General features: G+C 48.5%; 1 protein-coding gene across 1 annotated transcript in view; it reads left to right on the top strand.

Annotated features, from left to right (window-relative positions):
* Positions 1-13,444, top strand: part of SPOPL (speckle type BTB/POZ protein like) — a 161,455-nt gene that overhangs the window by 115,748 nt on the left and 32,263 nt on the right. The window contains exon 7 of the mRNA XM_063933725.1: positions 7,259-7,381. Within this exon, the coding sequence (XP_063789795.1) occupies positions 7,259-7,381 (123 nt within the window). The remainder of the gene's footprint in view (positions 1-7,258; positions 7,382-13,444) is intronic.

Raw genomic sequence — 13,444 nt, forward strand, 5'->3', positions numbered from 1 at the left:
ATCAGAAAATAACCCTGTCCCTCAGGGCCAGGGTGTCCCTCCTGTGGTGGCTGCAGAGTGCTCACCTTCTAGAGGGTCGCAGGTTCGGCATTCAAGACTGGGTTCTGGTGACCACGGACGCGAGCCTCCGAGGATGGGGAGCAGTCACACAAGGAAGAAATTTTCAGGGACTATGGTCAAGCCAGGAGGCTTGTCTACACATCAACATACTGGAATTGAAGGCCATATACAACGGCCTACGACAAGCGGAGAATCTTCTTCGCGACCTACCGGTTCTGATTCAATCAGACAACGTCACAGCCGTGGCTCATGTAAACCGCCAAGGCGGGACAAGGAGCAGAGTGGCGATGGCGGAAGCCACCAGGATTCTTCGCTGAGCGGAAAATCACGTAAGCGCTCTTTCAGCTGTCTTCATTCCGGGAGTGGACAACTGGGAAGCAGACTTCCTCAGCAGACACTATCTCCATCCAGGAGAGTGGGGACTTCATCAAGAAGTTTTTGCAGAGATAACAAGTCTTTGGGGAATTCCTCAAATAGACATGATGGCGTCACGCCTCAACAAGAAGCTTCGGAGGTATTGTGCCAGGTCAAGGGACCCTCAGGCAGTAGTGGTGGACGCCCTGGTGGCACCATGGGTGTTTCAGTCGGACTATGTGTTCCCTCCTCTTCCTCTCATCTCAAAAATATTGAGAATCATAAGACGAAAATGAGTGCAGACAATACTCATTGTTCCAGATTGGCCTCGAAGGGCCTGGTACTCAGATCTTCAGGAAATGCTCACAGAAGATCCGTGGCCTCTTCCTCTCATGGAGGACCTGTTACAGCAGGGGCCCTGCGTGTTCCAAGACTTACCGCGGTTACGTTTGACGGCATGGCGGTTGAACACCGAATCTTAGCTGGGAAAGGTATTCCGGAGGAAGTCATCCCTACTCTGATAAAGGCTAGGAAGGAGGTGACGGCAAAACATTATCACCGTATCTGGAGGAAGTATGTATCTTGGTGTGAAGCCAAGAATGCTCCTACGGAAGATTTCCATCTGGGCCGTTTTCTTCACTTTCTACAGACAGGAGTGGATATGGGCCTGAAGTTAGGCTCCATTAAGGTACAGATTTCGGCCCTATCTATATTCTTCCAGAAGGAATTGGCTTCTCTCCCAGAAGTCCAGACGTTTGTGAAGGGAGTGCTGCACATCCAGCCCCCCTTTGTGCCCCCAGTGGCACCGTGGGACCTTAACGTGGTGTTAAGTTACTCAAATCAAACGGTTGAATTAAAATTTCTCACGTGGAAGGTGGTCATGTTATTTGCCTTGGCATCTACAAGGCGGGTGTCCGAATTGGCGGCCTTGTCCCACAAGAGCCCCTATTTGATATTCCATGTGGATAGAGAGGAGTTGAGGACTCGTCCTCAATTTTTGCCTAAGGTGGTTTCTTCATTTCATATGAACCAAACTATTGTGGTGCCTGTGGCTACGGGGAACTTGGAGGACTCCAAGTCCCTGGATGTAGTCAGGGCCTTAAAAATTTATGTAGCCAGGACGGCTAGGGTTAGGAAAACAGAGGCTCTGTTTGTCCTGTATGCAGCCAACAAAGTTGGCGCTCCTGCTTCTAAGCAGACTATTGCTCGCTGGATCTGTAACACGATTCAGCAGGCTCATTCTACGGCTGGATTGCCGTTTCTAAATTCGGTAAAGGCCCATTCCACTAGGAAGGTGGGCTCTTCTTGGGCGGCTGCCCGAGGCGTCTAGGCATTACAGCTTTGCCGAGCAGCTACTTGGTCGGGTTCAAACACGTTTGCAAAATTCTACAAGTTTGATACCCTGGCTGATGAGGACCTTGCGTTTGCTCAGTCGGTGCTGCAGAGTCATCCGCACTCTCCCGCTCGGTTTGGAGATTTGGTATAAACCCCATGGTCCTTACGGAGTCCCCAGCATCCTCTAGGACTTAAGAGAAAATAAGATTTTAAACCTACCGGTAAATCTTTTTCTCCTAGTCCGTAGAGGATGCTGGGCGCCCGTCCCAGTGCGGACTAAATCTGCAAGACTTGTATATAGTTGTTGCTTACATAAGGGTTATGTTACATTTGGAATCGGTCTTTGACTGATACTGTTTTTTGTTCATACTGTTTAACTGGTTGCATATTTTCCAGGTTATATGGTATAATTGGTGTGGGCTGGTATGAATCTTGCCCTTAGATTAACAAAATCCTTACCTCATGTTGTCCATCTCCTCTGGGCACAGTTTCTCTAACTGAGGTTTGGAGGAGGGGCATAGAGGGAGAAGCCCGTGCACACCCATACTAAAAGTTCTTTATAGTGCCCATGTCTCCTGCGTAGCCCGTCTATACGCCATGGTCCTTACGGAGTCCCCAGCATCCTCTACGGACTAGGAGAAAAAGATTTACCGGTAGGTTTGAAATCTTATTATTTTCCACATGCTCTGCTATTATGAACATATAACTTCAAGTCATAAACCATATCCTATATGAGGTTACTTTAATCTTGTGTAGTTACCAATGCATGCTTCTCAATACACATGTGGCCTGATTACACCCCACTAGTTTGCTTTCCTCTAGATGCCAACTCAGACAAAAGGTTTGTGTTCTGTCAGGAAATTGGCCTCTGAATTCAGTTGCATTTGATGCAGTGACCTGATATCAACCGAAAGGCCTTCCTAGGCCTGAAGTAGCATTCACATGCTAATAACCTCCTAGAGGCTAACAAAAGGTTACCTTTATCTTCCTTCTCCGACTGTTACAGTAATTGTCAAATCCAGCATCATAGGACAGATTCCTAAACATAACTTACAAGGCCCTAAATTGAAATTCTAGCCATAGTAGCTATGAATCCTCACACAGGGTATTTGTTTTTCAGTGCACAAATTTCATGCTCACAGACTACTTCATGGGTACCTACCAGTCTACATTGATCTAATTATTCAAGAGGACTTCCAGCTTAAATTTATTTGCCTTGCTTTCTCTAATACTGAGGTCAGAAGACTTACTGTAATAGAATTTGATGGCAGATAAGAACCACTTGGCCCATCTAGTGTGCCCTAAACACAAGTACATACACACTCATTTTTTTGTCGGGAGCCAATTAACCTAGCAGTATATTTGTGGATTGTGGGAAGAAACTGGAGTAACCGGAGGAAACCCATACCCTAATTGTTATAATGTGATGTAGACAACTGACCTGATTGCTATCTTCTGACTGCACAGCTCACCATGGTTTTATCCCCATGTATCACATTTTTATTTCAGCAGCTTAGCTAAGGTTCTCTTCTGGTGGTGGTGTGGACCACCACTTGAGTGGGAATACCGGGCGTTCGAAATACCGACAGCAGGGAAAATGCCGGCGGTCAAAATCTCGACCGTCTGCATTTTGCCTGCCGACGGTATTTAGACTGCCGGGATATCGTCGTTTGGGAAATTAACTGTGTCCCGTACTGGCAGCCTTATGCTCAGAAAGCAACTGATGTGCCTTCAATACTTCCTGTACCAGGGTCATGTTCTTAGTAAATGTGAATTTCACATTTGCCCAGGCTTGTCTTTCCCCTCTGGGTGGGCATTTCATCACTGTCCTCATCTCAGTAAGTAGAGCCTCAGCAGCAGCCACCTCATCCATCTTACTCTCCCCCTTCCTTTCCTGTGCCACTGACATCCTCCTCACACCCTCCCTCCCTCCACAAACAGTAAACATTGAGAAAATACAGACACAAACACACACCTTGACTACCCACTCTATACACTCCACAGACGCACACAAAGAAACTGGCAGTACAAAAAAAAAGACGATGACGACATGGCCATCTTAACGTGTAGGCACTGGGCATCTGCCCAGGGCTGCATGACACTAGGTGCCTTCGAGCAGATGCGGGCTGGGCTGGCCCATGCCTCTGGAGCTTCTTGGGAGGCAGGTAGAGAATGTTGCTCAGGATTTCTGCTTGTGAATTACACGCAATTGGAGCAGCCAGGCAGTATGCTCTATCTGCCTCCCAGCCTGCAGCCAGACAGTGAATAGCTGTCAACATGCTGATAGGTGGATGGCTGGAGCTATCAACCAGTCAAAATGCTGGCAGCCATTCACTGTATAGAATAGGGGTGGGCAACAGGCGGCCCGCGGACCGATCCTGCCTGGCCCGCTGTGCCCCACCAGAGTGCAATGACAAGCGGCCCGACATGCCGCTTGTCATTGCACTGCTCTCAGACGCGGCGCCGCTGAGGAAATCCCGGTCACGTCACAGGGTCAGCTGACCGGGATTTCCTCTGTTATCATGCGCTGGGAGGCACGGGGGGCGGGCACTGCAGTGAGCAGGAGCGGCGGCCGAGAAGCGGCGGCCAGTGAGGAGAGGAAGCGGCGGGCAGCGAGCGGGAGCAGGAGAGGCCACATCAGCATTGACTCCGGCCGGCAGCAGCGCAGATCATCGGACAGCGGGGATCGTCTGCCACTGTGACAAACAGGTAAACCCCCTGTCCGGCCAGCCCCTGGATCACTGTTAAGCTTCCATGTAGGTTTAGGGGTGGGGAGGGAGGGGAGTTAAAAACTGCAATATGGGTTTAGGGGAGGGGGGGGGGGAAGGGGGTAGGGACTGTCTGCCGTAATGTGTAAAAAGGGGGCGCTGTCTGCTGTAATGTGTAAAAAGGGGACGCTGTCTGCCGTAATGTGTAAAAACAGGGGCGCTGTCTGCCGTAATGTATAAAACGGGGACGCTGTCTGCCGTAATGTGTAAAAACGGGGGCGCTGTCTGCCGTAATGTGTAAAAACGGGACGCTGTCTGCCGTAATGTGTAAAAAGGGGGCGCTGTCTGCCGTAATGTGTAAAAAGGGGACGCTGTCTGCCGTAATGTGTAAAAACGGGGGCGCTGTCTGCCGTAATGTATAAAAACGGGGGCGCTGTCTGCCGTAATGTATAAAAACGGGGGCGCTGTCTGCCGTAATGTGTAAAAAGGGGACGCTGTCTGCCGTAATGTGTAAAAACGGGGGCGCTGTCTGCCGTATTGTGTAAAAACAGGGGCGCTGTCTACCGTAATGTGTAAAAACTGGACGCTGTCTGCCGTAATGTGTAAAAATGGGGGCGCTGTCTGCCGTAATGTATAAAACGGGGGCGCTGTCTGCCGTAATGTGTAAAAACGGGGGCGCTGTCTGCCGTAATGTGTAAAAAGGGGACGCTGTCTGTCATAATGTGTAAAAACGGGGGCGCTCTCTGCCGTATTGTGTAAAAACAGGGGCGCTGTCTACCGTAATGTGTAAAAACGGGACGCTGTCTGCCGTAATGTGTAAAAATGGGGGCGCTGTCTGCCATAATGTATAAAATGGGGGCGCTGTCTGCCGTAATGTGTAAAAACGGGGGCGCTGTCTGCCGTAATGTGTAAAAACGGTACGCTGTCTGCCGTAATGTGTAAAAAGGGATCTCTTTTTGAGTATTTTATGTGTGGCCCTCGAATATTCGCTGGAAGTGTTAAGCGGCCCCCCAGCTGAAATAATTGCCCACCCCTGATATAGAAGCATGTGGAGAGACAGCGGTTTGGGGCTGATATTCTGGCTGTCCGGAGCCCTGAGGTCAGCATATCGGCCCCGGGATCCTGGCCGCTGGAATGTCGGCAGGGGGGGGGGGGAGAGCGCGCAATGGAGCCCCTTGCAAGTGGGAATAGCCTCTGTTAGCTGGCAATTCGGCTGGCGGCATTGTCAGCAGTCGGGATTCCGGCGTCGGTATCCTGACCACCAGGATCCCAACCGCCGGCATATCAACTACATCCCAAGACTGCATGGGACCTAGTTTATGATTTTGTCTTCAATTTATTTTGTGAATGGGGTGGATAGGGGGCCCAGAACATTGTTTTGCCCAAGAGCCTTCAGTGTGTTGTTAAGACTGCCCTGAATGAAGACCGAAAAATGTGACAAACAGATAACTAACAAGACAAGTATAAGAACAGGAAAACTCTACTGTAGCTTCTCCTGCATGGGTCTAGTACGTTTTGCCGGCGCTTGGGATCCCGGCGCCCTGCATACTCGCGCCGGGATCCCGACCATCGGCATGCAGGCAGCGGGGTAAGCGCAAAAGAGCCCCTTGCGGGCTCGCTGTGGTCGCCATGCTGCGGGCACGGTGGTGTGCTACGCTTGCCACGCTTTTTATTCTCCCTCCAGGGGTGTCGTGGACACCCCAAGAGGGAGAGTAGTTGTCGGTGTGCTGGCTGTCTGGATTCCGGCGTCTGTATGATGAGCGCCGGGTTCCCGACAGCCGGCATATGAAATGCCTCCCCTACTGTACAACAACACCTTACTGTCCCTCTTCCAACTCTGCAATCCACAAAGTACAGGAAGTGTGGGGTGTTTTTATAATATTTTCTATCCAAACACGTATCACTGTTCATGCGTGTTTACTTGTATTTACGGGCATGTTTTGAGAAAACTAGCCGAGACAACATGATTGCATACACCATTGGAAAACATGATTCTGTCATACACAATTCTTGGTACAGTACATTGAAGTTTTTAGTTTTAAAAACCAGGAGCGTGTTCGAGCGATGCAGATCGGGCTCAAACTCAACCAAACATGATTCTTAGTACATTTACCCCTTACTGTACGCTAGTGACCATTTTAGAAGTCTGAACTTAACTATCATTTGGTTACTTATGACTTTTCAGGAGTATTAATGATCATATGGACATCTTATGTACTGGCAGAAGCATGCTCACTGTGCTCTTGAGAAGCATTATGTGACCCCATCAGAGTGCCTCCTTCTAGTTTATTGGCTCTGACTAATCACATGTACTTAGCGACACATGATAGCTGCCTACACTAGTATTAAATGTAAATAATGCCTAAGGTATTTTTGACACGTTTATGGCTTTTATTTTAAATTGTGTTAATAACAGTGCATTGCATTAGGTTTGTACTCGGGTTATACAATTCATTTTTGATTTTTCAAATCTGCGTATCAGAAGAGATCTAATCTACACTCTCTAGGGTAGGGGTTTCTTAATGCAAAGTATAGACTTCTGGGTAATACCAGAAAGGTTGGTCAAACTGTTTCGTAGGGGTAACATAGTAAAGTGATCTCTGTTGATGCACATTGGGGAAGATTACACTTTAAGCGACTGTTGAATAAGAGAAATAAAATTGAATTTGTGTTCCTCAAGGGAGATGTCATTATTCCACCAATATGCCTGCTGCACGATACTGAATGCTAGGTTCTAATTTCTTGCAGTTAACTTGTTCCTGTTATGTGTACCTATTCTTATCTTTTTTTTTCTCGTACAGAATAGAGTAGACATTCACGATATTGACCCCGAAGTATTTAAAGAAATGATGAGATTTATTTATACCGGAAAAGCCCCTAATCTTGACAAGATGGCTGATAACTTGTTGGCAGCAGCGGATAAAGTAAGTCTTTTGCCAATTAAATGTGTGTGTATTTTTTCACACTTTTGCTAAACTGCTTTATGTCTTTTATATAGCTTAATTTACAAGGAAATGCTAAATTTGCGTAATTTTTTAAAGGGAAGGCAAGTTCGTGTCATTTTGTTATACTCCCTTGTTACATTTTCACAGGATTACATTCTCTTTCCACAATCCATTTGCTCACCTCGTATATGTGTAGTTCTTCTGATCTAGTTCATCTCTACTCATGTCAGATTTCCAAATAGGGTAACTCAAGTTTGGAAATGGATTGGTTAAGGTTTTAGATGTGGAAATTGCACTAGTAGGACATATATCAAGCTGGAGGGGATATGATATTGCCCTCTCGTTAAATAAATTGACATAGTCCAATAGCTTTTCCCCCCCATATTTGTACAGGTATATTATCTATCGTACAGTTATCTAGAAATATTATTTAGTGCTGCCCACTGAATATATGTCATACACAGAGTTGATACAGGTATTAAGTTCCACCACTACTGTCAGCAGTAATAATTAAAGAGCCCTGGTAAAATTGTGAAGGAAATAAAGGGGTCACTTTTAAATGTAATTCCTGCAGCGGGGTACACTGGGATTCCACAGGGAATACATCGGGGTGTAGAGTTCGATTTTGATCCGAGGCACCAACAGGCTAAAGCTTTGACTGTTCCCAGGATGCACTGCACCGCCTCCTCTATAACCCCGCCTCCGGGCACTGGAGCTCAGTTTTCGAGTTGGTGCCTGCAGAGCAGGTCACTAACTGGTGGGGCTGCGCTAGGCAGCCCTGAGAAGAGCTTTTTAAGAAGACTTCAAGGGCTTCAGCACTGTTTGTCATTCTGACATTCTGTGCTTCTGCTCCATCACCTCCCCAGCAGCACTGCATACTCCCGCGGTTGGGTTCCCGGGTACTTGCAGCGGAGGCGCAACGGTCATCAGGCCACCACCGCTGACGCTCTCCAGGATCGCATGGCTGCACATCAGGGAGGAGCTTAGAGGGTTTCCCAGGTGTGACCCTCCGGTAAATCTCGGTCCAGTCGCAGTCCCAGGAGACGGGCCGCGCCGCTGGCGTGGACACTGTACTGCACAGGGACCCCACTATATCCACCAGGGCATGGAGAACAGGTCGGATTTACTAAAATTCATTTCTCATACGTCCTAGAGGATGCTGGGGACTCCAAAAGGACCATGGGGTATAGACGGGATCCGCAGGAGACATGGGCACACTATAAGACTTTGAATGGGTGTGAACTGGCTCCTCCCTCTATGCCCCTCCTCCAGACTCCAGTTAGACTCTGTGCCCGGAGAGACTGGACACACACTAGGGGAGCTCTCCTGAGTTTCTCTGAAAAGACTTTGTTAGGTTTATTATTTTCAGGGAGACCTGTTGGCTACAGGCTCCCTGCATCGTGGGAGTGAGGGGAGAGAAGCAGTCCTACTTCTTCTGAGTTCAAGGGCTCTGCTTCTTAGGCTACTGGACACCATTAGCTCCAGAGGGTCTGATCACTTGGTTCGCCTAGCTGCTCGTTCCCGGAGCCGCGCCGTCACCCCCCTCACAGAGCCAGAAGAAAGAAGCCGGGTGAGTAAAGGAAGATCAGAAGACTTCAGTGACGGCAGAAGACTTTAGGGTCTCTGAGGTACCACGCAGCGGTCGCGCTGCGCGCCATTGCTCCCACACACAAGCGGCACTACAAGGGTGCAGGGCGCAGGGGGGGCACCCTGGGCAGCAAATATACCTCATATACATGCCTGGCAAAGAGGTATACAGTGCATAGGCACTTTATACTGACCCCCGCCAGTATACAAAAGTAAAAAATTAGCGGGACTGAAGCACGTCGAGAAGGGGGCGTGGCTTAGCCCTCACAACTCTATACAGCGCCATTTTCTCCTCACGGAGACGCTGGCCCCGCCAAAACACTGTGGAACAACTAAAAGTGTAAAACGAAGGGGGGCACAGTTGTTTAGTGCACTATGGGTTCATATATGAAGCAATATATATATATATATATATATATATATGTGTATATATTTTATATATATATATATATATATATATATATATATATATATATATATTTTATATATATATATATATATATATATATGTATGAAAAAAGCGTGTGTACATGAGTTGTTAACAGTTTCTGTGTTCTCCCTGTCAAATACTGGAATCTACCCATTATAGCGATTTAGTACACATGTGTGATCCTGTTGGTACTTGAGTCAGTAGATGACGTGTCAGCATATCGGTAGTTGTAAGCTTTTCCAAAGTAAACACTGTATGGGAGACACAGTCGTATGTGGGTGACCCTGTCGGCACCAACTGTTATGACTGGGTGTAAATTAACATGATAATGTAAAAAAACCTATACCTGTGTGTGTGTGTGTGTGTTTGTGTGTGTGTATATGTATGTATGTATGTATGTATATATATATATATATATATATATGTGTGTATATATATATATATATATATATATATATAGCACCGACGTGGTAATATTTGTGGGGGAGTGATATTAAAATTATGTATATATTTCCCTCAGACCCCTCGGGGTCGCAAGAATGTTATTTGCCCGGTTACTACTCCCTGTTGTTGACGTATACTGTCTTATGTCGACCATAATGTTCCTGGTTAGATCCACAACATTGGCATTCAGTACATGTTCATACACATTCAGGACACATTAATGTCACTAGGGACCCTGCTGTTCTTGACAAAATACATATATGCAGTGATCGCACTGATCCAAAAAAAAAGTGGGTCCCAGGGACCCCTCACTTTCGAAAATTGGGGTCCTACCGTTCTTTTTCTGGGTCCCATCGGAATAAAGGTTCTTATTAATCTTAATCTTGTTTGGACATTACAAAAGTTTTGCAAGGTGGGGGGATGGGGTGACAGTGCTGCTGGGCTGTGTAGCATGCAGGACACCCTGCACCAGAGCTGTAACTAGACATTTTGGTGCCCTAGGCATAAAGTGAATTGGTGTTCCACCTGCGAGATCGCAAAGGGTAGGCAGTGCGCGCCGAAGGCGCGCTGCAAAATTTAAGGGGCGTGGCTTCATGGGGAATTGGCGTGACTACATAATAGTGCCAATTCACATTACACCACACAGAAGTGCCGCTTATACACATTGCACCAGGTAGAGCACGTTATACACAATGGGCCCGGTAGTGCATGTTATATACATTGCACCAGGTAGAGCACATATAAACATTGCACCAGGTAAAGCAAATATAAATACTGCACAAGGTAGAGCACGTTATACACAATGCGCCAGGTAGAGCACGTTATACACAATGCGCCAGGTAGAGCACGTTATACACATTGCGCCAGGTAGAACACTTAGACACACTGCACCAGGTAAAGCACATATAAACATTGCACCAGGTAGAGCACGTTATACACATTGCGCCGGGTATAGCACGTTATACACATTGCGCCGGGCAGAGCACGTTACACACAATGCGCCGGGCAGAGCACGTTATACACATTGCGCTGGGTAGAGCACGTTATACACATTGCGCCGGGTAGAGCACGTTATACACATTGCGCCGGGTAGAGCACGTTAACACATTGCGCCGGGCAGAGCACATTACACACAATGCGCCGGGTAGAGCACGTTATACACATTGCAGCAGGTAGAGCACATTATACACATTGCGCCGGGCAGAGCGCGTTACACACAATGCGCCGGGTAGAGCACGTTATACACATTGCGCCGGGCAGAGCGCGTTACACACAATGCGCCGGGTAGAGCACGTTATACACATTGCAGCAGGTAGAGCACATTATACACATTGCGCCGGGCAGAGCACGTTACACACAATGCGCCGGGTAGAGCACGTTATACACATTGCGCCGGGCAGAGCGCGTTACACACAATGCGCCGGGTAGAGCACGTTATACACATTGCAGCAGGTAGAGCACATTATACACATTGCGCCGGGCAGAGCATGTTACACAGAATGCGCCGGGTAGAGCACGTTATACACATTGCGCCGGGCAGAGCACGTTACACACAATGCGCCGGGTAGAGCACGTTATACACATTGCAGCAGGTAGAGCACATTATACACATTGCGCCGGGCAGAGCACGTTACACACAATGCGCCGGGTAGAGCACGTTATACACATTGCGCCGGGCAGAGCGCGTTACACACAATGCGCCGGGTAGAGCACGTTATACACATTGCAGCAGGTAGAGCACATTATACACATTGCGCCGGGCAGAGCACGTTACACAGAATGCGCTGGGTAGAGCACGTTATACACATTGCGCCGGGCAGGGCACGTTACACACAATGCGCCGGGTAGAGCACAATTTATTGGCGTGACTACATAATAGTGCCAATTCACATTACACCACACAGAAGTGCCGCTTATACACATTGCACCAGGTAGAGCACGTTATACACAATGGGCCCGGTAGTGCATGTTATATACATTGCACCAGGTAGAGCACATATAAACATTGCACCAGGTAAAGCAAATATAAACACTGCACAAGGTAGAGCACGTTATACACAATGCGCCAGGTAGAGCACGTTATACACATTGCGCCAGGTAGAACACTTAGACACACTGCACCAGGTAAAGCACATATAAACATTGCACCAGGTAGAGCACGTCATACACATTGCGCCGGGTAGAGCACGTTATACACATTGCGCCGGGCAGAGCACGTTACACACAATGCGCCGGGCAGAGCACGTTATACACATTGCGCCGGGTAGAGCACGTTATACACATTGCGCCGGGTAGAGCACGTTATACACATTGCGCCGGGTAGAGCACGTTATACACATTGCGCCGGGTAGAGCACGTTAACACATTGCGCCGGGCAGAGCATGTTACACACAATGCGCCGGGTAGAGCACGTTATACACATTGCAGCAGGTAGAGCACATTATACACATTGCGCCGGGCAGAGCGCGTTACACACAATGCGCCGGGTAGAGCACGTTATACACATTGCGCCGGGCAGAGCGCGTTACACACAATGCGCCGGGTAGAGCACGTTATACACATTGCAGCAGGTAGAGCACATTATACACATTGCGCCGGGCAGAGCACGTTACACACAATGCGCCGGGTAGAGCACGTTATACACATTGCGCCGGGTAGAGCGCGTTACACACAATGCGCCGGGTAGAGCACGTTATACACATTGCAGCAGGTAGAGCACATTATACACATTGCGCCGGGCAGAGCACGTTACACAGAATGCGCCGGGTAGAGCACGTTATACACATTGCGCCGGGCAGAGCACGTTACACACAATGCGCCGGGTAGAGCACGTTATACACATTGCAGCAGGTAGAGCACGTTATACACATTGCAGCAGGTAGAGCACGTTACACACAATGCGCCAAGTAGAGCACGTTATACACATTGCGCCAGGTAGAGCACGTTACACACATTGCACCAGGTGACCACTTAGGCACATTGTAGCCACCATCTTGGACCCCCAGTTGTCGTCCCCAGACACAGTGATCACGGGTGTCAGTGGAGGGGGTGTCAGATGGGTGTGTGTATAATGGGCAGTGTGAACACGTTGTGGGGAGTGCGTATGATTGGCACTGTGTGAGTGTGTATAATGGGCAATGTGTGGGTATTGGGGGTGTGTATGATGGGCACTGTGTGGTTGGTGGGGTGCATGTGATGGCACTGTGTGGCTATGGAGGGTGTGGGTATTTGGGAGTGGGGTAACTATGCTGGCCAATGTGTGCATTTGTGTTGGTGTATGCTGGGCACTGCCCTCACCCCCAGTGTTTGAATCGTTAGCTGCTGCCATCCCAATTGCCCATATGTTTATTACTAACATGAATCCTCCATGCCAGGGGCTGCTTGAAATTCTTCTCTTCAGCTCCTTACTGCTGTGGGCGGGATGTAGTAACCTCTTCTACAGCATTAACAGGCTTTCTCTGCGGCCACCCGTCTCCTCCCCGTCCCAGCCCTGCTATTCGCTTCTACCCCCCACCCCTGGGAATCCACCGGCGCATGCCCCCGCATCCTGAGTGGCCGCGGCGGTGAGGGGGGAGAAGTGA

Source organism: Pseudophryne corroboree, chromosome 7 (genome assembly GCF_028390025.1).
Source record: "Pseudophryne corroboree isolate aPseCor3 chromosome 7, aPseCor3.hap2, whole genome shotgun sequence".
NCBI lineage: Eukaryota > Metazoa > Chordata > Amphibia > Anura > Myobatrachidae > Pseudophryne > Pseudophryne corroboree.